We start from the raw sequence: 26,906 nt of genomic DNA on the forward strand, positions 1-26,906 counted from the left end.
CTCATTTGTAAAGACAGGAAATTAGATTAATCTAAAAGTTAAGAGTTTTGTTACCTTTTCCTCAGACTTCGGTCTTCTATCTGCTCTTTCATACAAGCACAATTAGATGACTTTTTCTAAAACAACAAAACTCCTTTGTTTTCTAGTTCAGTCCCAACCCATTTAGAGGTCTGCCTGACCAACCCCAGTTCTTTCAGTATTTTTTGAGGGTCCAGTGTGTGCTTGATCTATGTATTTGTTACAGATTCTGTTCACATTCAGCCATTTGCTGTTCCCTTAACATTCTCTGTATATTTGCTCTTCTCTGCCTTTGGTTGTGGATTTTCTCCCACCCAGAAGAACTCTCATCTTTGCCTTGTGGGATGGGAATGGGATCCTTCTTTAATGTCTGTATATTCTGTCCATCTTTCAAGGTCCAGTTTAAGTTCTGTCTCTTCCAAAAGGCTTCTTGAATCCGTTCATCTGGATTAATCTTTCCCTTCTCTGAATCCCTCTTTCCATTCTTTTCCTGGTGTTAGTATGTGTGCTATGTTTTAATTCCTCTATTAAATTCTAAGTGACCTGGGAGGCATCTGCATGCTGCTCGTAGCCTAGCAGGGCCCCCTCTGCATAGTTGGCATTCAGGAAAACATTTCTCAAATGATTGAATGACAGTCGAAAGGGAATTTAGACATGGTGACCATACATTTATGGAAATCCAGTGGATAAAATCCTAGCCCAGAAAATCCTTGGAGACGTTTTGTTTTTAACTTATCCTTTGATATTCTGATCACTCTTGCCTAACCAACAAGGTTTTATGTGAGTAATGACTTCGCTGGAGTAGTTGCTCATTACCATTTAGCCTGAGGTGGTATCAGATGCAGAAGAAACTTCGTTTTGCAGACATCACCTCTTTTTGTTTCCTCTTTGGGATTGGGGAAGATACCACCAGTTTATTTGATAGGTTAAGATTGGGGCTTGTATTGCGTGAACCCACTGAAAAGGAATAGCAGCCTGTGGGTAGGCTGGGCTCGAGAAGGGCCAGCTCCCTCGGAGTACCCTGGATCTCTTCCTGCAGAGAAGACTGCAGAAGCCACTGCAGCCTGGGAACTCTTCCTGACCTGGACTCCTCTCCTCAGCCCTAGAGCCCCTACTCTGCCTCTGCCACTCGTACCCTTGTCTTCTTCTACCCTTTCTCTCAGCTGTGGGAACCTTCACCAATGACTTGGAGCTGAGAGGTAGAATTTAATGTAGAATACTAGGGTAAAAATGGTTCTGTTGAGGTCAGGCTGTTGAGCACTATGCTGAGCCTTGGAAATACAGATGAATAAGAGATTGTTCTTTCTTTTTTTCTTTCTTTTTTAAAGAATTCAGTTTAGTAGAGGAAACTTAAAATTAAATGGTAATATTAGTGGAAGTGTATGTGCACTATACAGAAGTACCAGCCTAAGGAGGGGCCATCAGAGAAGGCTTGGTGGGTTTTGAAAGATGAATAGGAATTTTCTAGATAGCTAAAGGGCTTGTTTCTTTGTGAGGCCTGGGCTGTTGAAAAGACCTTTCATAGTGGTTAGTATTAGTTTTCGCTCCTGATGGACATGCCTTCAATTATGGAATAATGTGAAATAAGAGCCAAGAGAACAGCAAGCTGGTTTTGAGCTGCAGTGCCAAGCTTTAGGTTGGGATACCTGGGCCCACATAATTTTTTAGTGGGAAAATGCTGCTGTCTTTTCACTTTGTTTCCTGTGCTTTGGAGCCCAGAATGCTGACTCATTGGCCACTGATGAAGGCTGACCGATACTTTTCATCACTGAGTGATTTTGGTGACAGGTGTTGGTGTTTGAAGTTGTTTCCTCTTCTGGTCTCAAATACCTGCCTTTAATCAACTGCATCAGAGCTTAAGTCAAGCTCACTTGGACTTAGGTGTTAACATCCATTTCTGATTCATTCATTGAACAAATAGTTATTGAGTGACTATATGTGCCAGCCCTGGGGATTCAGGGCTATATGTTATGATAAAAATTCCTGCCTTCATGGAGCTTACCTTCTAGGGTCCACATGGTTATCTATCCTCAAGGGCAGATGTATCATGTAGTAGCCACCCTGCCAACTCAGTGACTTCTTGGCCTCTCTCCTCCCCACCCTTAGCTGGATTGATTTCTGAATCTCCACTTTTCCACCAGGTTCCTCCAGAGAATCTGCCTACTATTCAAGGCTTGCCACCACTTGGCTTCAGCCTCCTTCTCTAATTCATTCCCCCAGGCCTCTCCTATAGGAACTTTCAGACTCTTTTCCTTCCACATCTGGTCATTGTTCTTGCTCTGGTCCTTACTGGAATTCCTTTCTTCCTGTTCATCACTCAGGTTGGAACCATACCTCCTCAGGGCCCCTTTAGCTGCCTGGCTGTTGTACCACATTCCTAAATTCAGACCAGGCCTACCACTGTTAACACTCAGTTGACCTGCACCACAGAGTGCACACTCTTATTAACCTCTTCTTACTGTTGATCTTATTCACGTGTAGGTAAAGCCTCCTTTTCAGGTTTGTGGAATCCTCCCCGCTGCGATTTCTCATGGGATAGTTGACTCCTTTGAAACACTTGCTACATAGAAAAGGAAATCAAATGGCCAGAGGCCTAAAAGGGGGCCCTGCCTTCTCAACAGTGAGGAGCGTGGGACATTGCCAATTACCTGTGGTGATGACCTGTCTTTTCTCTTATCACAGATCTGGAGTTACCGAGCCTGTCTGCCCGCTGTGTCTTACAGCAGAATGGCTCCAGGAACAGATGACGTGCACTGTTCAGTTCATTCTTCTCTGATTTTAATCTCCTACACCAAAAGCCTGTATCCATTTCACTTGAGATTCTTTCCTTTCCTCGGGAAGTAATAAATACTTATGTGTGGAGAATGCTTCATAAGTGTTGGATGAATGACCTAGTCTAGTTCTGGCACCTGCCAGGAGATGTAACTTGAGTTGTCCTTGCTGGTGTTGTTTAGAAGAGATGTGGGAGAGATTCCTTGAGTGTAGAGACAGAGGTTAGACTAGGCGAGGGTGAAACTCTGTTCTCATCCTCAGTACTGTTGGCTTGTTATTCGGTTTTAGGTTTGCTGACACCAAGGGGCAATCCAACTCCTTTCTCTGAATAAAATTAATCTCATGTGAAATTCAGTAGCAAAACATATATCGTATTGTATTTATTAATAATCCTATATGTGGGACTTAGTTTTGTGTGTATTTCCATGGACCAGCCCAAGGAATCCCCCATTTCCCCATATTTGAGTAAATCCTGCAAGTGGAGAAAAGAGAAATATATGTACAGTGAACGAAGGTAATGTTTACACCTGTGATGCCTTTTATTCTCTTTTCTTCTTGGATTATTGCTTTAATTCCGTGAAATTCCAAGATGTTCTATCAAATTAAGAGCAAAAGCTAAACACTGTCAGCATTTGGGGGTGGGGGGGGGAAGCATGCACAGAAGAATGAGAACATGCTAATTAATACAAGAGAAAGTGACACAAAAGGAATATCCCTGGGTCAGGAGTCAGGAAACCTGGCTTGGAGTTCTAGCACAGCCATTGCTGATCTCTAGTTTCCATTTTTCCAATCTGCAAAAGAATGGCAGGACCTAGGATGAATGTTTCTCATCTGTGATGAATGTGATCTTATCTGCCTACAAAATTCTGTGCCATTTGTTGCTCAGTAAAAGAGCCGAGTAGTATCATGGAAATAGCCTAGACATTGGAGTCAGACCGACCTTGGTTTAGGTCCCATCCCTTCCACTTAATTGCTAGGTGACCTTCAGCTGCTACAAATGATTATATAACTAATCTGGTCCTCATTTTTCTCACCTATAACATGGAAATAATATACCTGTTAAGCCTGTGAGAACAAGAATTAATGCATGTGGGTCCCTATGAGAGGTCTTGGCATACTATATTGATATTTCTCTGGAAATGTCCTTTGTATTCTTATTGTTTGCACTTGTAACTCCTTCCTCTCTTCTCCACCCCCGCCCCCCCCTCCCAGTGGCTCTGATCCTTAGACATGCTCTCAATTAACATAGACATGTCCATAGGTCTTATTGTTTGCTCAGAAAAGGATCCCCAACTTCTTCAAAGCCCGGCCGGGCTCTGGAGGTTCTCTGGGTCCTGTTGACCCTAACTACTTGTTGGTTGTGTGGGTGCATTGGGGTCCTGTCATTGCCTTCTATGGTGGCAGTGACCTGCTGCTAGGCCTTCCATCTCAGATTGTCGGGAGCTTCACATCCTGACCAGACTTTGTTCTGAGCTCTGTAGAACACAGACTGCAAGATGGTCTCTGTTTTTTACTCTAGAACCTTCAGCCAGCCTTTTCTCTCTTTGGTGGGGGAGTGATCTACAGTCATAGAGGACTCAGAGTTTAAAAAATAACCTGGCTGCTCTATTGTGGCTATGAGATTCACTATGTGGCTAGAGATTCATTTTCTCTAACTCTTTCCCCAGAATTATTTATGAGAACTGTATTAAAAATAGCGGGAATGAATTGGTCTAATGTGTGATTAAGAACCTGGGCTCTGAAACCCAAATGTTTGGGTTTTAGTTACTGTTCCATCAGTTATTAGTGCTGTGAACTCGGCAGATGCCCTGACCTCTTTGCCTCAGTTTGTTCATTTCCTCATCTGTAAAATGGTGATGATAATAGTATCTACTGCTTTGGGTTGTTACAGGGTTTGAGGAACTTTTTAGGTGCTCACCACAGAGCCTGGTCTGTGGCAGGAGCTCAGTCAGTTTTTGCTGCTGCTGATCTTAGAGGAGGAATGAGACAGGTAGAAGGTGACCTCTTAGGGACAGTTTGCTGGGGTTGGGGGCAGCCTTTCTCTCTCCTTCACCATGTGTGAATAGCAAGGACAGGTGTTTTTAGCGACGCCAGGAGAAGCCTTGTTTCTAAGACTCCAGTATCCCTCTATCCCATGGGGCCTCCGGGCTGTGTGTACTGTTACTCTAAAACCTCTTACCAAAAGGGAATTAATCAAGGAATACATTTCCATTTTAGTCAAGTTCTACCTTACAGCCCAGGCCACACTTTATATTTATGGTGTTTGGAGGGCTGGTTGAGAAGAAGAGGTTTGGCTAGATCCAAGCAAGGATTGTAAACCAGGAGCCCATAAACGGGCTTCAGAGTGTCTGCAAACTCCTAACATTGTTTGCACATTTTTGCGTTTGTGCATAGTTGAGTATTTCTAGGAAGATTTCTTTCATGGCTTTTATCATATTGTCAAAGGACTTACAGAAGGCCCTGTTGGGCAGAATGTCCCATCTTCTGAATTTTTCGGAGTGTCTCCTTTTAGTATTTTCAATTTGTTCATCCCTCCTCTGCATTTCCTGTAAAGGCAGCCATTTGCTGAGGATCTAACACATACTAATGAGGCCCCTGCTGTTCCTGACACACTCATTGATTGGTGTGGATTGGAGGGGTGTCACTGGCATGACCCTGCCACAAGGCACAGTCTGGTGCAGGCATGTTTGGAATGTAGAGAGAGCAGCAGCTGAAGTTCAAGGAAGTGACATTTCATCTGAGTCTTAATAGAGAAGAGGTGACAACATGGGGACAGGTATTGAGACCTGAGAGCAATTCTATAGGACTGTTGGCTGGGTGTCCCTGGAACATGCTAGAGGACAGTCTTTGAAGGCTGTTGGGAGCAGGTTGTGAAGAGCCCTGAACTCTGTGCATAGGAGATTAGATTTGGACTTGGAGGCTTTGGGGAGCTACTGTTGCACATTCTTTTTAGATTACAATTTTTCTCTTTAGATTGCAACTCATTTCTCATAATCTCACTATCCTAAGAAAAGCATATTTTGGTTTATTTTTTTCCCCAGGTGCGTGTGTGTTTCAGAAGGCTCTGAAGTTAGGAGTGACATTGGAGGTGTGCTAGAAAGATCATTCTGGCCTCTAAGTAAGCGATAGCTTTGAAGGGGTTGCAAGAGGATAGAAAGGAGAGCTCATGGACACATGGGACTTTCAGGAGGTAAAGCCAACAGAAGAGTGGTCAGGGTCAGAGGTTTTGGGAACGTGACTGGGTGATGCTGAAACAAATTCAGCAGTAGCCTCCCTTCTGTCTGTCCCACCTCTCCTTTTCCCTGCCAGGGCAGATAGGAGCTGTTCCACAGCCTTCCAGGTTTCCATGTGGCCAATTCCCTAGCCATGAGGCATAGGTCCTGGGAAGGGACCTCACAACAGGTGAGTGGGCCACAGACATCGTGCGAGTGTGCTGCTGGACAGAGAGGCCACCTCTTTTCAGTCTTTGAACCTCAGGGAACCTGTGAGGTGGGCATCAGTGCTCAGTGTTTGTGGAATGGATGCATCTGCCCCCCTCCCCCCACCCAGATTGCTAACTCAGGCAGCGGGAACTGCAATGGCAATAGTTCAGCTGCCTTAGCCTGTTGATCTTAGGTAAACAAGGGGTCTTTTGGCCCAGGCTCTGCCTCCAGACTGATGAGTGTGCTCATTGTCCTAGAGAGTCAGCTCCTGAGGTGAAGAGTGCTGTTGTGGGCGGGCGTGCCAGTCCCCTCTCTGATGCAGGCAGTGACTTTCCCGTCTCCTGTCTGGATCATTCCCATCACACACCTGTGGGCCTGTCCTCATGTAAATCCTTTATTCTGTGGTGCTTTTTCCTAGCGAGAAGGGCTGGCTGGTGAAGAAGCCTTTGCACTCCCACTCTTACTTGGTATCTCTTGTCTGTGTTGGTTGTTGCGTTGGGATTATGGTTGTGATCTCAGAACACAGCAGAGTCCAGTCCTTGAAGGAGGCTTGAATTTGTGGCCTGTTTTGGGATGCTCAGTAGGATCCTATTTCAGCCAGCTAAGTTCCCCAATTCCTGACCTGCCAGAGTCCTGGACTTTACAAAGAGGGCAGTAGCGTGACAAAGACCAGCCAGGGTGTTCACACAGGGTCATCCAGTCTTTCCATTTTGCTCAAAGGTGGAGGCTCTCATGGTCAGCTTTTAGTGCTGCCCTGTTACTGAGGTAGAGTTCCTGGTGGACCAGGAGGTAAGCTCATGCTTGTGGGTCTGGACCCGATCTTGAGCCCTGACTTGTGACTTCCAAGGACTCTGGGCAGGAGTGGGAGCCGGGGAGTGTTTTGTATTCCTGGCTTACATCTCTCTCTCTCTTTCTTTCTCTCTCTCTCTGTGTGTGTGTGTGTGTGTCTCTATGTGTCTCTCTCTAGTTTGTCCTGAAGAATTATGGGGAGAACCCAGAAGCCTATAATGAGGAACTGAAGAAACTGGAGTTGCTCAGACAGGTAGGAGGATAGTATTTTTATGCACATATGAACAGGATTGGTTTGATAGGGAGGTAAAGAAACCACGTGGAACTGTGTTCTTCTTCTAATTTAGTATTTTTTCCTCTGTAAAAGCAGCAAAATTAATGATAGAAAAGTTTGAAAATGTAAAAAGTAAAAAAAATGTAAAAAGTAAAAGATAAACTTAAAAATCCTTCTCAGAAAGTTTTGCATATATATTTTATAATTTATACATATTTGTATATAATTTATATACTTATATTTAAATGTGTATGTATGTTTATATACTATATATAATTATATAAATATATATGTTAAATTATATAAATATGTATATGTGCGTGTGTATATATATATACATATATGATATGATTGACCTTTTAACAACATGGGTTTGAACTGTGTGGGTCCACGTATATGCATTTTTTTAATAGTACAGTACTATAAATGTATTTTCCTTATGATTTTTTTAAAGTTTATTTATTTTGAGAGAGCACATGCTTGCGTGCAAGGGACTGGCAGAGAGTAAGGGAGAGAAGGGATCACAAGCAGTCTCCATGCTGTCAGCACAGAGCCTGGCTTGGGGTTCGAACTCCCGAACTGTGAGATCATGACCTGAGCTGAAACCAAGAGTCCAATGCTCAACCAACTAAGTCACCCAGATGCCCCTTCCTTGTGATTTCTTTAACACTTCCTTTTCTCTAGTTTCATTGTAAGAGTACAGTGTATAATACATATAACGTACAAAATGTGTGTTAATTGACTATTATCAGTGAGGCTCTGGTCAACAGTAGGCTATCAGTAGTTAAGTTTTTGGAAAGTCAGAAATTATAGTGGATTTTTGACTGCATGGGAGTCAGTGCCCCTACCCAGTACCCCCCTCACTGTTTTAAGTGTCAACTGTGTGTACTGTATAAAACCACAGTAGGATCATACACCACCCACACTGCTTATGTAGTCTGCTTTTTTCACTTCGTGTATTGTAGATTTGTTTCTGTATTGATGAGAGTAGAGCAGTAGTATTTTTAACGTCCTGTAATCATCACATTGCACTAGCATTTAAGTAGTCTTGTCTCAGAGAACATTAGGTTATTTCAGTTTTTGGCATTGTGAATATAATCCCTGTCTGCATTCTTGGGCACATATGGGATTGTTTCTGTAGGAATTAGTGAGCAGATGGGATGTACTTGTTTTCATGTGCACCCCTAACTCTGATGATATACATGCCTACTCCTGCTGCTACTTTTCAGTTCTGGCGGTCTGGTAGTTGAAAAGGGTATTTAATTTTAATTTTCAGTTATTTCATTAATAGTAAGGTTTCACAGTTGTCAGTGTGTTTGTTGTATACCTTCTTTTAGAAATTGTCAATGTCCTTTGCCATTTTTCTATTTTTTTTCATTTAAAAATTTTTTTAATATTTATTTATTTTTGAGAGAGAGAGAGAGAGTGTGCGAGCAGGGGAGGGGCAGAGAGGGATGGAGACACAGAATGTGAAGCAGGCTCCAGGCTCTGAGCTGTCAGCACAGAGCCTGACATGGGGCTCAAACTCATGAAGTGTGAGATCATGACCTGAGCTGAAGTCGGCCACTTAACCTACTGAGCCATCCAGGTGCCCCTATTTTTCTATTCTATATAGGCATACCTTGTTTTGTTTTCTCTTTAAGACTTTTTATTTATTTATTTATTTTATTATTTTATTTTTTTTTTCAACGTTTATTTATTTTTGGGACAGAGAGAGACAGAGCATGAACGGGGGAGGGGCAGAGAGAGAGGGAGACACAGAATCGGAAACAGGCTCCAGGCTCTGAGCCATCAGCCCAGAGCCCGACGCGGGGCTCGAACTCACGGACCGCGAGATTGTGACCTGGCTGAAGTCGGATGCTTAACCGACTATGCCACCCAGGCGCCCCAAGACTTTTTTTTAAAAAAGCTTATGTATTTATTTTGAGAGAGACACAGAGTGAGAATGGGGGAAGGACAGAGAGAGAGTGAGAGAGACAGAATCCCAAGCAGGCTATGCATTGACAGTGCAGAGCCGGATGCAGGGCTTGAACCCACAAACCAAGAGATCACGATCTGAGCCGAAACCAAGAATTGGAAGCCCAACCAACTGAGCCACCCAGGCGCCCCTAGGTATGCCTTGCATTGTGCTTTGCTTTATTGTGTTTTTTTTTAAGATTTTGTTTTTAAGAATCTCGATAACCCAACATGGGGGGCTAGAACCCACCACCCCAAGATCAAGAGTCCCATGCTCCACCAACTGAGTCAGCCAGGCACCCCACTGATCTGTGATCAGTGATTTTTGATGTTACTATTGTAATTGTTTTGCGTACTACAAACTCCATATGAGACTGAACTTAGTAAATGCTGGGTGTGTTCTTATTCCTCTGCTAACTGGCTGTTCCCCTGTCTTTCTTTTCTTGGGTCTCCCTGTTCCTTGGGACACAACAATATTGATATTAGGCCAATTAATAACCTTAAAATAACATCTAAGTTTTCAAGTGAAAGGAAGAGCCACATGTCTCTCATTTTAAATCAAAAGCTAGAAATGATTAAGCCTAGGGAGGAAGGCATGTTGAAAGCCAAGATGGACTGAAAAGTTGAAAGGTAGGCCCCTTGCTCCAGTTAGCCAGGTAGCCAAGTGGTGAGTGGAAAAGACAAGTTCTTGAAGCAAATTAAAAGTGCTCCTCCAGTGAACACGTGATTAATAACAGAACCACATCAGCCATTGCTGATGTGGAGAAAGTTTGAGTGGTCTGGATAGAAGATCAAACCAGCCACAACATTCGCTTCAGCCAAAGCCTAGTCCAGAGCAAAGTCCTTACTCTCTTCAATTCTGTGAAGGCTGAGAGAGGTGAAGAAGTAAAGTTTGAAACTAACACAGGCTGGTTCATGAGGTTTAAAGAAAGAAGCCATGTCCCTAACGTAAAAATATAAGGTGAAGCAGCAAGTGCTGATGTAGCATCTGCAACAAGTGATCCGGAAAGTTTGGTTAAGATAATTCGTGAAGGCAGCCACACTAAACAACGAATTTTCAATGGAGACAAAACTTAGCCTTCTGATGGAAGAAGATGCCATCTAGGACTTTGACAGCTAGAGAGGAGAAGTCAGTGTCTGACCTCAAAGCGTCAAAGAACAGGCTGACTCTCTTGTTACAGGCTAATGCAGCTGGTGACTGTAAGTTGAAGCCAGTGCTCATTTACCATTCTGAAAATCCTAGGGCCTTTAAGAATTATGCTAAACATACTCTGCCCGTGCTGTATAAATGGAACAACAAAGCCTGGATGGCAGCACATGTATTTACAATGTAGTTTACTGTATTTTAAGGCTCCTGTTGAGACCTACTGCTCAAAAAAAAAAAAGATTCCTTTCAAGATATTACTGCTCATTGACCGTGCACATGGTCACCCAAGAGCACTGATGGAAATGTACAAGATAAATGTTGTATTCGTGCTAACACAACAGCTGTTCTGCAGCCCATGGGTCAAGGAGTAGTTGTGGCTTTCAAGCTTATTCTTTAAGAAATCCATTTCTTTTTTTAATTTTTTTTAAGTGTTTACTTATTTTTGAAAGAGAACACGAGCAGGGGAAGGGCAGAGAGAGAGGGAGACACAGAATCCAAAGCAGGCTCCAGGCTCTGAGCTGTCTGCATAGAGCCTGATGTGGGGCTCAAACCCATGAACCGTGAGATCATGACCTGAGCTGAAGTTGGATGCTTAACCGACTGAGCTACCCAGGTGCCCCTCCTGTTTTTATTTTTTAATTTTTTTTTTTTTTTGAGAGAGAAAGAGACAAGCATGAGCAGGGGAGGGGTAGAAAGAGAGGGAGACACAGAAGCTGAAGCAGGCTCCTGGCTCTGAGCTGTCAGCACAGAGCCCAATGCAGGGCTCAGACCCACCAACTGTGAGCTTATGACCTGAGCCAAAGTCGGACACTCAACCGACTGAGCCACCCAGGTGCCCCTTTAAGAAAGATATTTCTAAGGCTATAGCTGCATAGATAGTGATTCCTCTAATGGATCTGGGCGGAGTAAATTGAAAACCTTCTGGAAAGGGTTCACCATCCTAGATGCCATTAAGAACAGTCATGATTCATGGGAAGAAGTCAAAATGTCAACATTCATGGGAGTTTGGAAGAAGTGGATTCCAGCCCTCACAGATGACTTTGAGGGGTTCAGGACTTTAGTGGAGGAAGTAACCACAGGTGTGGTGAAAACAGCAAGAGAACTGGAAGTGGAGCCTGAAGATGGGACTGAAGTGCTGTGATCGCATGATCAAGCTTGAATGGATGAGGAGTTGCTTCTAATGGATGAGCAAAAAAAAGTTTCTTGAGCTGGAATATACTGGTGAAGATGCTGTGAAGATTGTTGAAATGACAACAAAGGATTTAGAGTATCAGGTACGCTTAGTTGATAAAACAGCAGCGAGACTTGAGAAGATTGACTCCAGTTTTGAAAGAAGTCCTATTGTGGGTCAAATGTTCTCAAGTAGCATTACACGCTACAGAGAAATCGTTCTGGAAAGGAAGAACCAGTCAGTGCGGCAAACTTCATTGTTGTCTTGGTTAAGAAATCGCCACAGCCGCCCAGCCATCGGTGACCACCACCCTGATCAAGTCAGCAGCCATCAGTGTGGAGGCAGGACCATCCACCAGCAAAAAGATTACAACTCACTGAAAGCTTAGATGATGGTTAGCATTATTTTAGCAGTAAAGTGCTTTAAAAAATTTTTTTTTTAACATTTATTCATTTTTTGAGAGGCAGAGTGAGACACAGTATGAACAGGGGTGGGACAGAGAGAGAGGGAGACACAGAATCTGAAGCAGGCTCCAGGCTCTGAGCTGTCAGCACAGAGCCCGATGTGGGGCTTGAACTCACGAACTGTGAGATCGTGACCTGAGCTGAAGTCGAATGCTTAACTGACTGAGCCACCCAGGCGCCCCAATAAAGTGCTTTTAAATTAAGGTATGAACTTTTTAAAGATCTAATGCTACTGCACACTTAGTAGACTACAGTGTAGTATAAACATAACTTTTATATGCACTGGGAAACCAAAAAATTCATTTTGACCCACTCTATTGTTTTGGTCTGGATCTGAACCTGCAATATCTCTGATGTGTGCCTTTACCTTTCTTCTTACTACTTTATAAGACTTATTCACACATTAATGATATTGCTCCTTTATCTTCTATGATACAAATTTTTTCAGTTCATTGTTTTTGTTTATTATGTTTTTAATACACACTTCAGATTTTATATATAAATGTGTAAGGTCCATCCCATCCTTCCTTTTACCTGGCTTTGCTATGCACCCAGAAAAGCTTTGTCACCCATGTAAAATTGTGAGCAGTTACATATGTTCTGCTAGTACGTGTACTGGTTGATTTTTACTTAAGTCTTTATATGACATATATTTAAGTATATGATAGGTAAGGGGAAGCTTGTACTTTAACTTTTTCTCCATATGTTTTCTACTTGTTGGAAACACTCTTAAACTGAATTCTTATATGTACTTTAGGTCTTTTCAGAATTTCCTGTTCTCTGCTACCATGTATCTGCCCGTGACAGGTCCACAGTATTTTAAGTATTGTATCTATTGTAGTTTTTCTATCTGCTAAGACTAATTCCTGGTGATAACTTTTCTTTTTCAAGTTTTCCAAGGCTGTTCTCAAATGAGTATTTCTCAATGAACTTAGAATCTTTTTGTCAAGTTCTGCAGAATAGTGTTGGGAATTTTGTGAGCTCATACACCTTACAGGTTGATGAGATAGAATTAATATCTTTATGAGGTTGCTCTTCTCTGCATTTATTCATATATATTACACACACACACTGTGTGTGTGTGTGTGTGTGTGTGTGTGTATACATCTTTTTTTTTTTTTTCCCTCCCCAGGCTTCTCAGTAAAATTTCCTTCATGTAGGTTTTTCACATGTCTTGTTGAGTTTATTTCCAGATTTTTTTTTGGTTGTTGTTGCTATTGAGTGTCCTTCCCCCTTCTATTATATATATTTTTCACCTGTTAAGAGCTGGTGTAGAGAAAAGCAACTGAGCAATTTAAGTTTATTTATTTATATATTTGTAAGTAATCTTTACATCCAATGTGTACTCAGACTCAAGACCCTGAGATCAAGAATTGCACTCTCCTCAGACTGAGCCAGCCAGGTGCCCCTCCATTGCAGATCCTATCCATACATTTTTCGATTTGGTTCAAGTTTTACCAGTCCTTGCTAGTACTAATTTCTGAATAGCTGATACAGAGAATGTTGGTAGTCTATGGGAATGCAAGCTGGTGCAGCCACTCTGGAAAACAGTATGGAGGTTCCTCAAAAACTAAAAATAGAACCCCCCTTTGACCCAGCAATTGCACTACGAGGCATTTATCCAAGGGATATAGGTGTGCTGTTTCGAAGGGACACCTTCACCCCCGTGTTTATAGCAGCACTATCAACAATAGCCCAAGTATGAAAAGAGCCCAAATGTCCATCGATGGATGAGTGGATAAAGAAGATGTGGTATGTATATACAATGGAGTATTACTCAGCAATCAAGAAGAATGAAACCTTGCCATTTGTGACTACGAGGATGGAACTGGAGGGTATTATGCTGAGTGAAATTAGTCAGAGAAAGACAAAAATCATATGACTTCACTCATATGAGGACTTTAAGGGACACAACAGATGAACATAAGGGAAGGGAAACCAAAATAATATAAAAACAGGGAGGGGGACAAAACAGAAGAGACTCATAAATATGGAGAACAAACTGAGGGTTACTGGAGGGGTTGTGGGAGGGGGGATGGGCTAAATGGGTCAGGGGCACTAAGGAATCTACTCCTGAAATCATTGTTGCACTAGATGCTAACTAATTTGGATGTAAATTAAAAAAAAAAAATGTTGGTAATTGAAAATACATCCAAAGTTAACAGGTCACTTGTGTACTAAAAAGTCACGAGTACTATTGGTTTATTGCAAGGATGACTGCTTAGATATGTGGCCGGTGATAGACAAGAAAATACTAACAGCTAATGATTTCTACAGCACGTATGTACATCTCTGAGACCCGAGCTCAGTCAAGCCAGTACAGACTTCAGACCTTCAGACTTCTAACAAAAATCCTAGGGGGAAACACGTCTTAACAACAGAGCATAAAATGATTAGGAAGATAATATATAAAAATATATTATTTGTAATTTGTTAGAAACCTTATTACAAGGAACTTACCTGACTTTTAAAAAATATTAAAAAAAATTTTTTTATTGTGGTAAAATACAGGTAATGTAAAATTTAACATCTTAAACATTGTTTTTTACAGCTTTATTGAGGTATCGTTTGTATACCATAAGATTTACTCAATTTAAGTGTACAGTTCAATGAATTTTAGTAAATTTATGGAGTTATGCAGCTTTCATCACAGTCTAATTTTAGAACATTTGTGATATCCCCAAAAGAAACTTCTTGCCCATTTGTGGTCATTCCCTGTTCCTATTCCCAGTCCAGACAGCCACCAGTCTGCTTCCTGTCTGTGTAGACTTTCCTTTTCCAGAAATTTCTCAGAACTCCTTTAGCCTCAGTTTCTTTGTCCAAAAAATGGGTTTCCCGATGATCCTTACTTCATTTTATCATTGTGTGGATTAAGTGAGATAATCCAGTATCAGTCCAATGTCTGGTATTCAGTAAGCACTCAGTGAGTATTAGCTATCATTATTATTTTACCTAGCTATCTGCAATCCTTAGGGATTAAACCTGCCATGTTTTCTTAGATCTAAAATATTAAATCAGATTTACTCAACTGCCTTTTTTTTTTTTTTAACTGAACTTTAAACTACTTTTATTTATTTTTTAAATTTACATCCAAGTTAGTTAGCATATGATTTCAGGAGCAGATTCTTTAATGCCTCTTACCCATTTAGCCCATCCCCCCTCCCACAACCCCTCCAGCAACCCTCTGTTTGTTCTCCATATTTAAGAGTCTTATGTTTTTGTCCTCCTTCCTGTTTTTTATATTATTTTTGCTTCCCTTCCCTTATGTTCATCTGTTTTGTATCATAAAGTCCTCATATGAGCGAAGTCATATGATATTTGTCTTTCTCTGACTAATTTCGTTTAGCGTAATACTCTCTAGTCCATCCATGTAGTTGCGAATGGCAAGATTTCATTCTTTTTGATTGTCAAGTAATACTCCATTGTATATATATACACCACATCTTCTTTATCCATTGATGGACATTTGGCTCTTTCCATACTTTGGCTATTGTTGATAGTGCTGCTATAAACATGGGGGTGCATGTGTCCTTTCGAAACAGCACGCCTGTATCCCTTGGATAAATACCTAGTGCAATTGCTGGGCCGTAGGGTAGTTCTATTTTTAATTTTTTGAGGAACCTCCATACTATGTTCCAGCGTGGCTGCACCAGTTTGCATTCCCATCAGCAGTGCAAAAGAGATCCTTTTTCTCTGCATCCTCGCCAACATCTGTTGTTGCCTGAGTTGTTAATGTTAGCCATTTTGATACGTGTGAGGTGGTATCTCATTGTGGTTTTGATTTGCATTTCCCTGATGATGAGTGATGTTGAGCATCTTTTCATGTGTCAGTTGGCCATCTGGATGTCTTCTTTAGAGAAGTGTCTATTCATGTGTTTTGCCCATTTCTTCACTGAATTATTTGTTACTTAGATGTTGAGTTTGATAAGTTCTTTACAGATTTTGGATACTAACCCTTTAGTTCATATGTCGTTTGCAAATATCTTTTCCCATTCTGTCAGGTGCCTTTTACTTTTGCTGATTGTTTCCTTTGCTGTGCAGAAGCTTTTTATTTTGATGAGTCCCACATCTTAAGCATTTTTTGTGTGTGCATCATAACCATTTTTAAGTGTATAGCGTTAAGTATGTTTACATTGTCATGCAACCAGAACTCTTTTCATCTTGTAAAACTGAAACCTTGCACCCATTAAACAACAAATCCCCATTCCTGCTTCCCACACCCTGGTAACTACTGTTCCACTTTCTGTCTCTGTGAATTTGACTACTTTACTACTTGACATAAGTGGACTTACATAGTATTTATCTTTTTATAACTGGCTTATTTCACTTGGCAAAATATCCTCAAGGTTCCTCTGTGTTTTAGTATGTTTCAGAATTTCCTTTTTTCAGGCTGAGTAATGTTTCATTGTATGTACATACCACATTTTGTTTATTCATTTATCCATTGATGGACACATGGGTTGCCTCCACCTTTAGCCTATTGTGAATAATGCCACCGTGGGTGTGAATGGGTTGTATGTGTAATGCTCATGTACATATATCTGTTTGAGCCCCTGCCTTCAATTCTTTGAGTATATATCCAGAAATGGAATTGCTGGTTCACATGGTAATTCTATTTGTAATTTTTAGAGGAACCTCCATACTGTTTTCCACGGCAGCTGCACCTTTATATTTCCACCAACAGTGTACAAGGGTTCCAGTTTCTCCACATCCTTGCCAGCATGCATTATTTTCCATCTTTTTTATAGTAGTCATCTTGAGGAATGTGAGATGGTATCTCATTGTAGTTTTGATCTTGCATTTCCCTAATGATCAGTGTTGTTTAGTATCTTTTCATGTATTGTGTATCTGCTTTGGAGAAATGTCTATTCAGGTCCTTTGCCCATTTTTGAACAGAGTTTCTGTTGTTATGTTGTAGTTCTTTATATATTCTGGGTATTAACTCCTTATCAGATACATGACTTGCCAATATTTTCTCCTATTCCATGGGTTGCCTTTTTACTCTGTTGATTGTGTCCTTTGATAGTCAGAAGTTTTACATTTTGATGTAGTCCTGTTTATCTGTTTTTTCTTTTGTTTCCTGTGCTTTTGGAGTTCTACTCAAGAAATCATTGCCAGATCCAATGTCACAAAGATGTCCTTCCTTTGTTTCTTCTCCTTTGTTTCTTCTAAGAGTTTTATAGCTTCAGCTCTTAAATTTAGGTCTTCGATCCATTTTGAGTTTATTTTTGTAAATGGTATAAGGTAAGGGTCCAACTTCATTCTTTTGCATGTGGATTATAGTTTTCCCAGCACCGTTTGCTCAAAAGACTGTCCCCTGTTGAATAGTCTTGGCACCCTTGTCAAAAATCATGTGACCCCATGTATTAATTTACTATGGCTGCCATAATAAAGTACCACAGACTGTGGCTTAAATAACAGAAATTTAGTTTCTCACAGTTCTAGATGCTGGAAGTCTGAGATCAAGGTGTTGATAGGGTTGATTTCTTCTGAGGTCTCTCTCTTGAGCTTGTGGATGGCCATTTTCTCGCTGTATCTTCACATAGTTGTCTTTCTGTGCATGTCTGTGTCCTAATCTCTTCCTATAAGGACAACAGTCCTATTGGACTAGTGCCCATTTGTATAATTTCAGTTTACTTTACCTCTTTTAAGGCTTTATCTCTAAATACAGTCACATTCTGAGATAATGACGGGGGTAGGACTTCAACATATCAATTGGGGGCAGTACAGTTCAGCTCATAACATCATATATGCAAGGGTTTATTTCTGGGTTCTTTCCTCTCTTTCATTGGTGTATATGTCTCTTTATGCCAGTATCACATTGTTTCAATTATTGTAGCTTTGTAATAAGTTTCGAATTTAGCAGTTGTGATGGCCCCCCCCCCCCCCCCCCCCCCCCCCCCCAGGTGACTCTCAGTTGGTTGATTGTCCGACTTTGGCTCAGGTTCTGATGTCATGGTTTATGAGTTCAAGCTCCGCATCGGGCTCTCTGCTGTCAGCCTGGAAGCCCACTTCAGATCTTCTGTCCTTCTTTCTCTTTGCCCCTCCCCCACTGGCGCGCCCACACACATGTGCTCTCTCACACAAAAATAAAACATTAAAAAAAAAATTTTTTTTTAATTAATTGTGAAATCTTTAGCTTTGTTCTTCTTTTTCAAGATTGTTTTGGCTCTTTGGAGTCCCTTGAGATTCCATATGAATTTTAGAATGGATTTTTCTCTTTCTGCAAGAAACGCCATTGGGATTCTGATAAGGATTTCACTGAATCCCTAAAGATCAAAAATCCAAAAAAGTAGATCATTTTGGGGGAGGTTTGCCACCATAGTATTAAATTTTTTTAATACATGAATATGGATATCTATCCATTTATTTATGTCTTTAATTTTAAAGTTTTTGGCAAAATTTTGTAGTCTTTTGCATTCTTGGTTAAGTTTACTTCTGTGTAATTCTTTTTGATGCTATCGTAAATGGAATTTTTAAAAAAATTTTTCATTTTCTTATTGTCCATTGTGATTATATACAAACAAATGAATTTTGTGTACTGATTTTTTCTGCAATTTTGCTGAATTTATTTCTAACAGGCTTTTTATGAACTCTTTAGGGCTTTCTATATATAAAATCATGTCTGTATACAGAGATAATTTTTGCTTCCTCCTTTTTAATTTAGATGCCTCTTAATTCTTTTTCTTGCCTGATTGCTCTGGCAATCCAGTATGATGTTAAATAGAAGTTGTACAAGTGGGAAGCCTGTCTTATTTCTAGTCATAGAGGAAGAGCTTTCAGGCTTTTACCAGTTTGATATGATGTTAGTTAAGAGTTTTTCACATATGGCCTTTATTATGTTGAAATAGAGGAACTTAACTGACTTTTGAAGAAGGTGACACTGTTCTTAGGAAATTCGTCCAAAAGGTGAAATATCTCGCTACTCTGTATCAAAGAAGTTAAAAACAACTTTTCCTATCTGAATAACAAAAAGTTGAAATAAAAATTTTACTTACAATTTCAAAGTGTAGGAGATTGTATCTTTCTCCCAAAGCAGGGATAATTGCTTTTTTTTTTCTTGTTTTATTTTAGAGAGAGAGCACATGAGCATGTGCCAGTAGGAGGGTGCAGAGAGAAAGAGAATCTTACTCAGGCCCCACAGCCAGTGTGGAGCCAAATGTGCTACTTGATCCCATGACCCTGGGATCATGACCTGAGCCAAAATAAAGTCAGACGCTCAACTGACTAAGCCACCCTGGTGCCCCAATTGCTATGTTTATATATACTAAAGAGGTAAACTACTGTGTATAAATTGAATTTTTTCCTTTTTTTGAAATATATTAGTCTCTTAGGTAGAAAACAAAAAGTGGAGTCACACATCTTTGTTAAAATAATTTTAGCTTTTATAATTGCCCATGTATGTACATTTACTGTGATCTTTATTTCTTCATATGGCTTCAGGTTACTATCAAGTGTCCTTTTGTTTTAGCAGTTCTTGCCGGGTAGATCTGGTGGTAATGAATTTGTTCAGCTTTTGTTTATCTGGGAATGTCCTAATGTCTCCTCAGTTTTGAAGGACAGTTTTGCTGGATATAGGATTTTTGTTTGCAGGGTTTTTTTCTTTTTCTTTTTCTTTTTTTAAAGTAGGGCTCCATGTCCAGTGTGGAGCCCAGTGCAGGGCTTAAACTTAGATCAAGACCTGAGATCAAGACCTGAGCTGAGGTTGAGTTGGATGCTTAACTGACTGAGCCACTCAGGCGCCTTAGCAGGCGTTTTTCTTTCAGTTCTTTGAATGTATGGATCTACTGCCTCTGGTCTCCAGAGTTCCTGGTGAGAGATCTGAGAATCTCTTTGAGGATCCTCTGTATGTGATGAGTCGCTTCTCTCTCGCTGCTTTCCAGATTCTCCGTGTCTTTGGCTTTTGACAGTTGACTACAGCATCTTGTGTGGGTCTTTTGAGTTCATCCTACTTTGAGTTTTTTGAGTTTCATGTCTTTCACCTTAGGAGTTTTAGGCCATTATTTCTTCAAATGTTTTCTCTGTCCCTTTCTTTCTTCTTTTTCTGGGATTTCTACAGTGCTTTTGTGGGTCTGCTTGAAGATGTCTTCACGGGTCCCTTAGACTGTGTTCACTTTTATTCAGTGTTTTTTCTTTCTGTTCCTTAGACTTGGTAATTTCAGTTGTCCTATTGTCAAGTCCACTGATTGTTTTGTCTCCCTGTGCAAATCTGCTTTTCAGTCTAGTGGTGAATTTTTCAGTGTAGTTATAGTACTTTTCAGCTTCAGATTTTTTTTTTTTTTTTTGGTTTCTTTTTACATTTTCTCTGTTGATATTTGCATATTTCCTTACATTGTTTTCTTGGCCTTCTCTACATCTTCCTTTAGTTCTTTGAGCATCTTCTTTTTAAAATTTATTTCTATTTTTATTAATGTTTATTTTTGAGAGAGTAAGCACACAAACTGGAGAGGGACAGAGAGAGAGAGAGAGAGAGAGAGAGAGAGAGACAGACAGAGGATCCAAAGCAGGCTGTGTGCTTTCAGCACAGAGCTCAGTGTGGGGCTCAAACTCACAAAGCATGAAATCATGATCTGAGCCGAAGTTGGATGCTTAACCAGCTGAGCCACCCAGGTGCCCCAGTTCTTTGAGCATCTTTAAGATAGTTGTTTTAAAGTATTTGTCTAGTACATCTACCACCAAGTCTTCTTCAGGAGCAATTTTTTTTTTTTTTTTAAGTTAATGTATTTTGAGAAAGTGCAAGCAGGGGAGGGGCAGAGAAAGAGGGAGAATCTCAGGCAGGCTCCGTGCTGTCAGTACAGAGCCCCGATGGGGGGCTCAAACCCATGAAGCAGTGAGATCATGACTTGAGTTGAAATCAAGAATTGGACACTCAACCAACTGAGCCGTCCCTTCAGGGACAATTTCTGGTTTTTTGTTTTGTTTTTCCATTTGAATGGGCCACACTTTCCTGTTTTTTTGTATGCCTTGTGCTTTTTTGTTGAAAACTGGACATTTGAATCTAATGATGCGGTGACTCTGGAAATCAGAATCTCTCCCTTCCTCGGGGTTTGCTGGGCTTTTTGTTTTTTGTTTTTTGTTGTAGCCTGTGTGTCAAGAATTAGCTGAGGTTTAGGGGTGCCTGGGTGGCTCAGTCACTTAAGCATTCACCTTCAGCTCATGACCTCATGACCTCATGGTTCATGAGTTCAGGTTCTGCGTTAGGCTCTGTGCTGACAGCTCAGATCCTGGAGCCTGCTTCGGATTCTGTGTCTCCCTCTCTGTCTGCAAACCTCCCCCCACCCCCTCCACCCTGGTTTGCTCGCTCTCTCTCTCTCTCTCTCTCTCTCTCTCTCAGAAATAAATATCAAAAAGAAAAAAAGAAAAAGAATTAGCTGAGGTTTCTGAACTTAAGGTCTTCTCAAGTCTTCTAAGCCTGTGCCTTTCCCTGGATGTGCATGGTGACTTTCTCATTTCCCCTGTGTATATGGTTGCTTTCGAATGTCAGTCTGGCTCCCACATGTCAGTCTGGCTCACAGAAGGGAAAAAAGACAAGTGGAGGGGTGAGTGGAAGGAGAAGTACTGTTGCTTTATTTATTAAAAATGTTTGTTTATTTTGAGAGAGTGTGTGAGCAGGGGAGGGGCAGAGAGAGAGAGAGAGGAAGAGAGAGAATTCCAAGCAGGCTCTGCACTGCTAGCATAGAGCCTGACATGGGGCTCAGACTCACAGACCGTGAGATCACGACCTGAGCCAAAATCAAGAGTCGGGCACTCAACTGACTGAGCCACCCAGGTCCCCCAGCACTGGAGCTTTAAATCCCCTTTGAAGTCACTTCCACCTGAGGGAAGGTTCAGCAGTGGAGGGAGGTGTTTGTCCACCTTCCCCTTTGCTCCTCTGAGATCGGAAGCAGCAGTCCGTGATCAGAGCACAGATCCCCCGTATCTGGAGGACAGAGTCCTTGCTGCCTACTCTGGCTCCCACAGACTGTGCAGACTGCTCCAGAAACACGTGCAGGGCTGGGGGCTGGGTAGCTGCTACTGTGCCAAGAGCTAAAATTCACCAAAATTTACCACCTAAGCCTTCCTCTGTGAGCTACAAGCCTTCAGTAGACTCCAGAGCTCCAAAATGGTCACCTCAGACAGATTCCACCAGTGCCATTGTTGTCTTGGTGGGCACAGGTTTCTGCTGCTTCCTGCTCTTCCACTTCCCAGAATATTCCTCATAAATTTTTTAAAAAGGTTTTACTTGGACAGTTTGCAAACTAGTGAGAGAATCTTAACCCCCAGGACTGCCACCATTGTGTGCCCATGCCACGCCCTGGGAGCAGCACTCCTCCTGGTCTCCAAAACCTCTTCTGCGGCACGTTCTTTCAGGTGTGGGGCAGGCGGCCTGCACAGAGCAGTGGGCTGGAGAGCACCGGCCCAGGACCCAAGGCTCTTCCCAGGCCCTGGGAGGACAGAGACTAGGATAGCTACTTCCTCTAGCCGGGACTTGATTTTTTTTATCCAGAAAGTGTGAGAATTGGACTGGATTCGTGTTTCTTCAGCAAACAAACTTTTGTGTATAATCCAGACCAAAAAACCTCCCAAGTTCAGCAGTACATGAAGTGAAAATAAGGGTTTAAATTAGGAGGGGAGGGTGGGTGAGGGGTACTGAGGAGGACACCTGTTGGGATGAGCACTGGATGTTGTATGGAAATGAATTTGACAATAAATTCCATGTTAAAAAAAATTTAAAAATAACTAAATTATTACAGCAATTTTTTAACATTGGTCTAGTGAATTACAGAAAATGTGTCAAAGCAGAGAGACATGCAAAGCAGAGTCAGCATAAGTGAAGTTAAGCTTTTACCATGACTCTGTGATTTGCAGTTCAAATGGAGGGTGGATATAAGTTGGGAAGCTATGGGCAACCCTCTTTGTGCGATCTGGCCCCCGTTTCCTCACCTGAAAAGCAGGGGCTGGAAGAGTCGTCCTCTAAGAAGACCTTCCAGTTGTAACTCCAAAATTCTCAGTTCTGTGACTACAGGGCATAAAGCTGGCGGGTGTGGTGAGGGGCTCGTGAGGGTGATGGGAGTGCTGCGGCTTCAGAGCTTCCTTTCTGACTCCTGTTCTGCTTGGCTCCTCCGTGTGTAGGCGACAGAGAACATGGCAGGTGGGACACGGAGGGCCGCGTTTCTTGGCTGGATTAAAAGTGCCAGTGGAGTTATGTGGCTTGGAGGGAGGGTTGCTTCCATTGTCTCCCAAAGATGGTGTTAGGGAGTACAAAGACAAATCTTCTCTATTTTAACCTTTTTGTATGTGCTTTATCGAGTATTTTAATTTTTTTTTTTTTCAACGTTTATTTATTTTTGGGACATAGAGAGACAGAGCATGAACGGGGGAGGGGCAGAGAGAGAGGGAGACACAGAATCGGAAACAGGCTCCAGGCTCTGAGCCATCAGCCCAGAGCCCGACACGGGGCTCGAACTCACGGACCGCGAGATCGTGACCTGGCTGAAGTCGGACGCTTAACCGACTGCGCCACCCAGGCGCCCCTCGAGTATTTTAAAAAATGTGTAGCTAGCACATCAGATTTGTTGTTTCAGAGAGGTGGCTGCTTAAGATGTGGCTCCCGCTTTGAAAAATGGCGTCAGCCTGAAGGGAAAGGTTAAGTCCCCATGGTATTTGATGACAGCAGAGGTTCTGATGGGGAGGGGGTGGTGACTAGATTCCAGATGCCCTGGCCTGAGGGACCGGTCACACCTTACCAGCATGGCCGTGAGCCTTCGCCTTGCTCTGCGCCCTCTGGAGGCTGCTCCACAAGGGAGCTTATTACATTCCTGCTCCGAGAGGACGACGGGGCCCGGGGGAGAGCTGCTGAGTGGGACGGGCCCCAGCTCTCCCTTCTGAGAGGCAGGGGCCTTGGAGCCCAGCTCCACAGGGTGGTGTCCTGGAGGGTTTCTTCTAGCAGGTGGTGCTGGCCAGCTGTCCCCTGGAGTCCGGGGGTGGGAGGGGGGGCTGGTTCACCCAGCTGGGGGGCGAGGGCGTGCACAGTGCCTCCGGCCCAGCCCTTTTTTGTGTTGGGCACTTGCTTCTTGGAGAGTATGTTGTCTACTCTTCTCTTTGAGCACAGGTTTTGTCTGCTTTGTTTTGTTTCCCCAAAATGGGAAAAGTTTTGTTTTTTATAAAGAGTAAAAGTATTCAATATAAAAAATAGAGTATTATGGGGCGCCTGGGTGGCGCAGTCGGTTAAGCATCCGACTTCAGCCAGGTCACAATCTCGCGGTCCGTGAGTTCGAGCCCCGTGTCGGGCTCTGGGCTGATGGCTCAGAGCCTGGAGCCTGTTTCCGATTCTGTGTCTCCCTCTCTCTCTGCCCCTCCCCCGTTCATGCTCTGTCTCTCTCTGTCCCAAAAATAAATAAACGTTGAAAAAAAAAAAAAAGAGTATTAAATACATATCCCTATGTATATAGAGAATAGGATAAATTACTTAGACCCAGTGGTAATCATGTAACATTTTGGTGTATAACCTTCTAGAATCTTTTGTCTTTGTGTATATACCTAGTTGGCTCTCAGTATCTATGTAATTTTACAGAAATGAAATCATACTGCTCATCTGTTACTTTTTTTTTCCCCCAACGATAAATATGTCATAAACATCTAAACATGATAGAGACTCTTGTTTTCAGCCTTTGTGGCTGTAGAGTATTCTCTTTTGTGGGTAGGTTTGACATAATTTATTTAAACAGTCCTCTTTAATGGAAATTTTGGTGGCATCCAGTATTTGGCCCTGTTAATAATACTGTGATAAATACCCTGTGTGTTCATCCAAGCATTTGCTTTACTGGGTATCTTTTACTGTAGGTTTTAGATACAGAACTGTGGGTCAGCATTAAGTACTTTAACGTTTTTTTCCTAGTATTTATTTTTTTTGAGAGCAGCGGGGAGGGGCAGAGAGAGGCTAGGGGTGGCGGGGCACAGAGGATCTGAAGCAGGTTCCGAGCTGACAGCAGACAGCCTGATGTGGGGCTGGAACTCACAAACCCTGGGATCATGACCCGAGTTGAAGTCAGATGCTTAACTGAGCCACCCAGACACATCGTACATTAACATTTTTAATGTATGTTTCAAAACTGCCTTCCAGAAAGGTGGGACTGAGCCAGCCAGCCAGCCCTGGCTGGTAGGATGGGTGTTGAACAACTAGCTGTGGGCTTTCTTTGCATCCCTTGGAGTGTGCAGTCTCCTAGCTCAGATGTATGTTTCTTGGGCATCTGTGGGCAGACAGACCTGCCTGTACTCTACCCCAAATGATGGCAGGCCTGCTTCTCCCATCTGCCCCCCAGAATGCGGTCCGTGTCCCACGGGACTTTGAGGGCTGCAGTGTCCTCCGCAAGTACCTAGGCCAGCTCCACTACCTGCAGAGTCGGGTCCCCATGGGCTCGGGCCAAGAGGCCGCTGTTCCTGTCACCTGGTAAGAGCTGGCAGGCAGGGCTGGGGGGAGCCTGGAGGGTGCCTGGGCAGCCCAGGGTGTTTGGATGGTGGGGGTGTCCCTTCCCTTTACTCTCCTCTCCGCCCCCTTCCTTGCTGCCGAGGATGGGGAGTGGCTTGGTGTGGTCTCCCCAGGCCTCCCTCTGACCTGCAGTGGGGTAGCTGGTCCCATCACCTGACCTCAAGGTCCCGGCCAGCTCCTTCCCTTAAGATGATGGGGGTGGCCTGTCTGCAGGACCGAGATCTTCTCTGGCAAGTCTGTGGCCCATGAGGACATCAAGTATGAGCAGGCCTGCATTCTCTACAACCTCGGTGAGCTGCCTAACCCCTTCTCCATGTCCCTACCTCCCAGGCCCGCCAACCCAGGATCTCAGTTCAGCAGAAAGTCACAAAGGCAGTGTGCTCATGGACAGAAGGTCCCCGGATTCTGACCCCTTCACTGCCTCCCCCATAGCTCTGCCAGCACCTCTTTTCTGGGCCGTGGGCAGCCACCTGCTGGGGAGAAGCTCCATTGGGCTGGCTGCCACATGGTGTTGCTGCTGTGTGCTCTGGCCAGGAGTAGCGACCTGTCTTCATAGACTGGACAGCACTGCCGTGGCTTCTGGTTGGTCTCAGCTAGCCCTGATGACTTGGCCTTAGTGTGGCTCAGGGGAGGCGCCTGGGGAGCCCCAGAGTCCTGTGTAGGCACCCCTGGGGCTTCAAGACTGGACCTGTAGGCTAGGGGCTATGGATGGGAGCTCCTCCTTCCAACACCCACACCTCTGCCTGGTGTAGAGCAGCAGACTGAGGGGCTAGGCTGGACTTCTGAGTGTGTCCTTGGGCCAGCAGCCCCAGTTTTCAGATCCCTGTTTTCCTGACTGTGAGTGACAACACTGCCCCCTCTGCCTTACACTTGACAAAGGTGTGGGCAGCCTGGGGAGCAGCCCCGGGCCAGCCCTGACACCATGTTCTCTGACTCCCCAGGGGCACTGCACTCCATGTTGGGGGCCATGGACAAGCGGGTGTCTGAGGAGGTGAGGAGGGGAGGGGCAGTGGGTGGGACAGAGGACATAACCCAAGAGGGGTGCTGAGTGTCCTTCACCTCCAGAGTTTGCGTCCTGTCCTGTGGGAGTGGACACGGGCAGCTATCTGGCTCTGCCTCTGGCCATCCTCCGCCTCTTCCCCTCCCAGGGCATGAAGGTCTCCTGCACTCACTTCCAGTGCGCGGCAGGCGCCTTTGCCTACCTGCGTGAGCACTTCCCTCATGCCTACAGCGTTGACATGAGCCGCCAGATCCTCACTCTCAATGTCAACCTCATGCTGGTGAGGAGGTGCCCTTGTTGGGGCCCGGTTGAATCCGGGGATGGGGACGGCTGGTGCCGGCTCCTAGACCAGGCCCTGTGCAGATGGCAGTGGGGCCTTGGCTTTGAGCTTTTGAGCCCCGGTGGATCAGAGCAGGGCAGCGCTT

General features: G+C 43.3%; 1 protein-coding gene across 4 annotated transcripts in view; it reads left to right on the plus strand.

Annotated features, from left to right (window-relative positions):
- The window catches only part of PTPN23 (protein tyrosine phosphatase non-receptor type 23), a 35,439-nt gene that overhangs the window by 1,301 nt on the left and 7,232 nt on the right, over positions 1-26,906 (plus strand). For 2 of the 4 annotated variants that reach the window (XM_045492712.1, XM_045492713.1), the window contains exons 2-6: positions 7,180-7,254; positions 25,315-25,442; positions 25,695-25,771; positions 26,423-26,472; positions 26,630-26,761. In XM_045492712.1, the coding sequence (XP_045348668.1) occupies positions 7,180-7,254; positions 25,315-25,442; positions 25,695-25,771; positions 26,423-26,472; positions 26,630-26,761 (462 nt within the window). The remainder of the gene's footprint in view (positions 1-7,179; positions 7,255-25,314; positions 25,443-25,694; positions 25,772-26,422; positions 26,473-26,629; positions 26,762-26,906) is intronic. The other 2 variants (XM_045492714.1, XM_045492715.1) reach the window with 1 other exon arrangement.

This window comes from Leopardus geoffroyi, chromosome A2 (assembly GCF_018350155.1).
Source record: "Leopardus geoffroyi isolate Oge1 chromosome A2, O.geoffroyi_Oge1_pat1.0, whole genome shotgun sequence".
NCBI classification, from domain to species: domain Eukaryota; kingdom Metazoa; phylum Chordata; class Mammalia; order Carnivora; family Felidae; genus Leopardus; species Leopardus geoffroyi.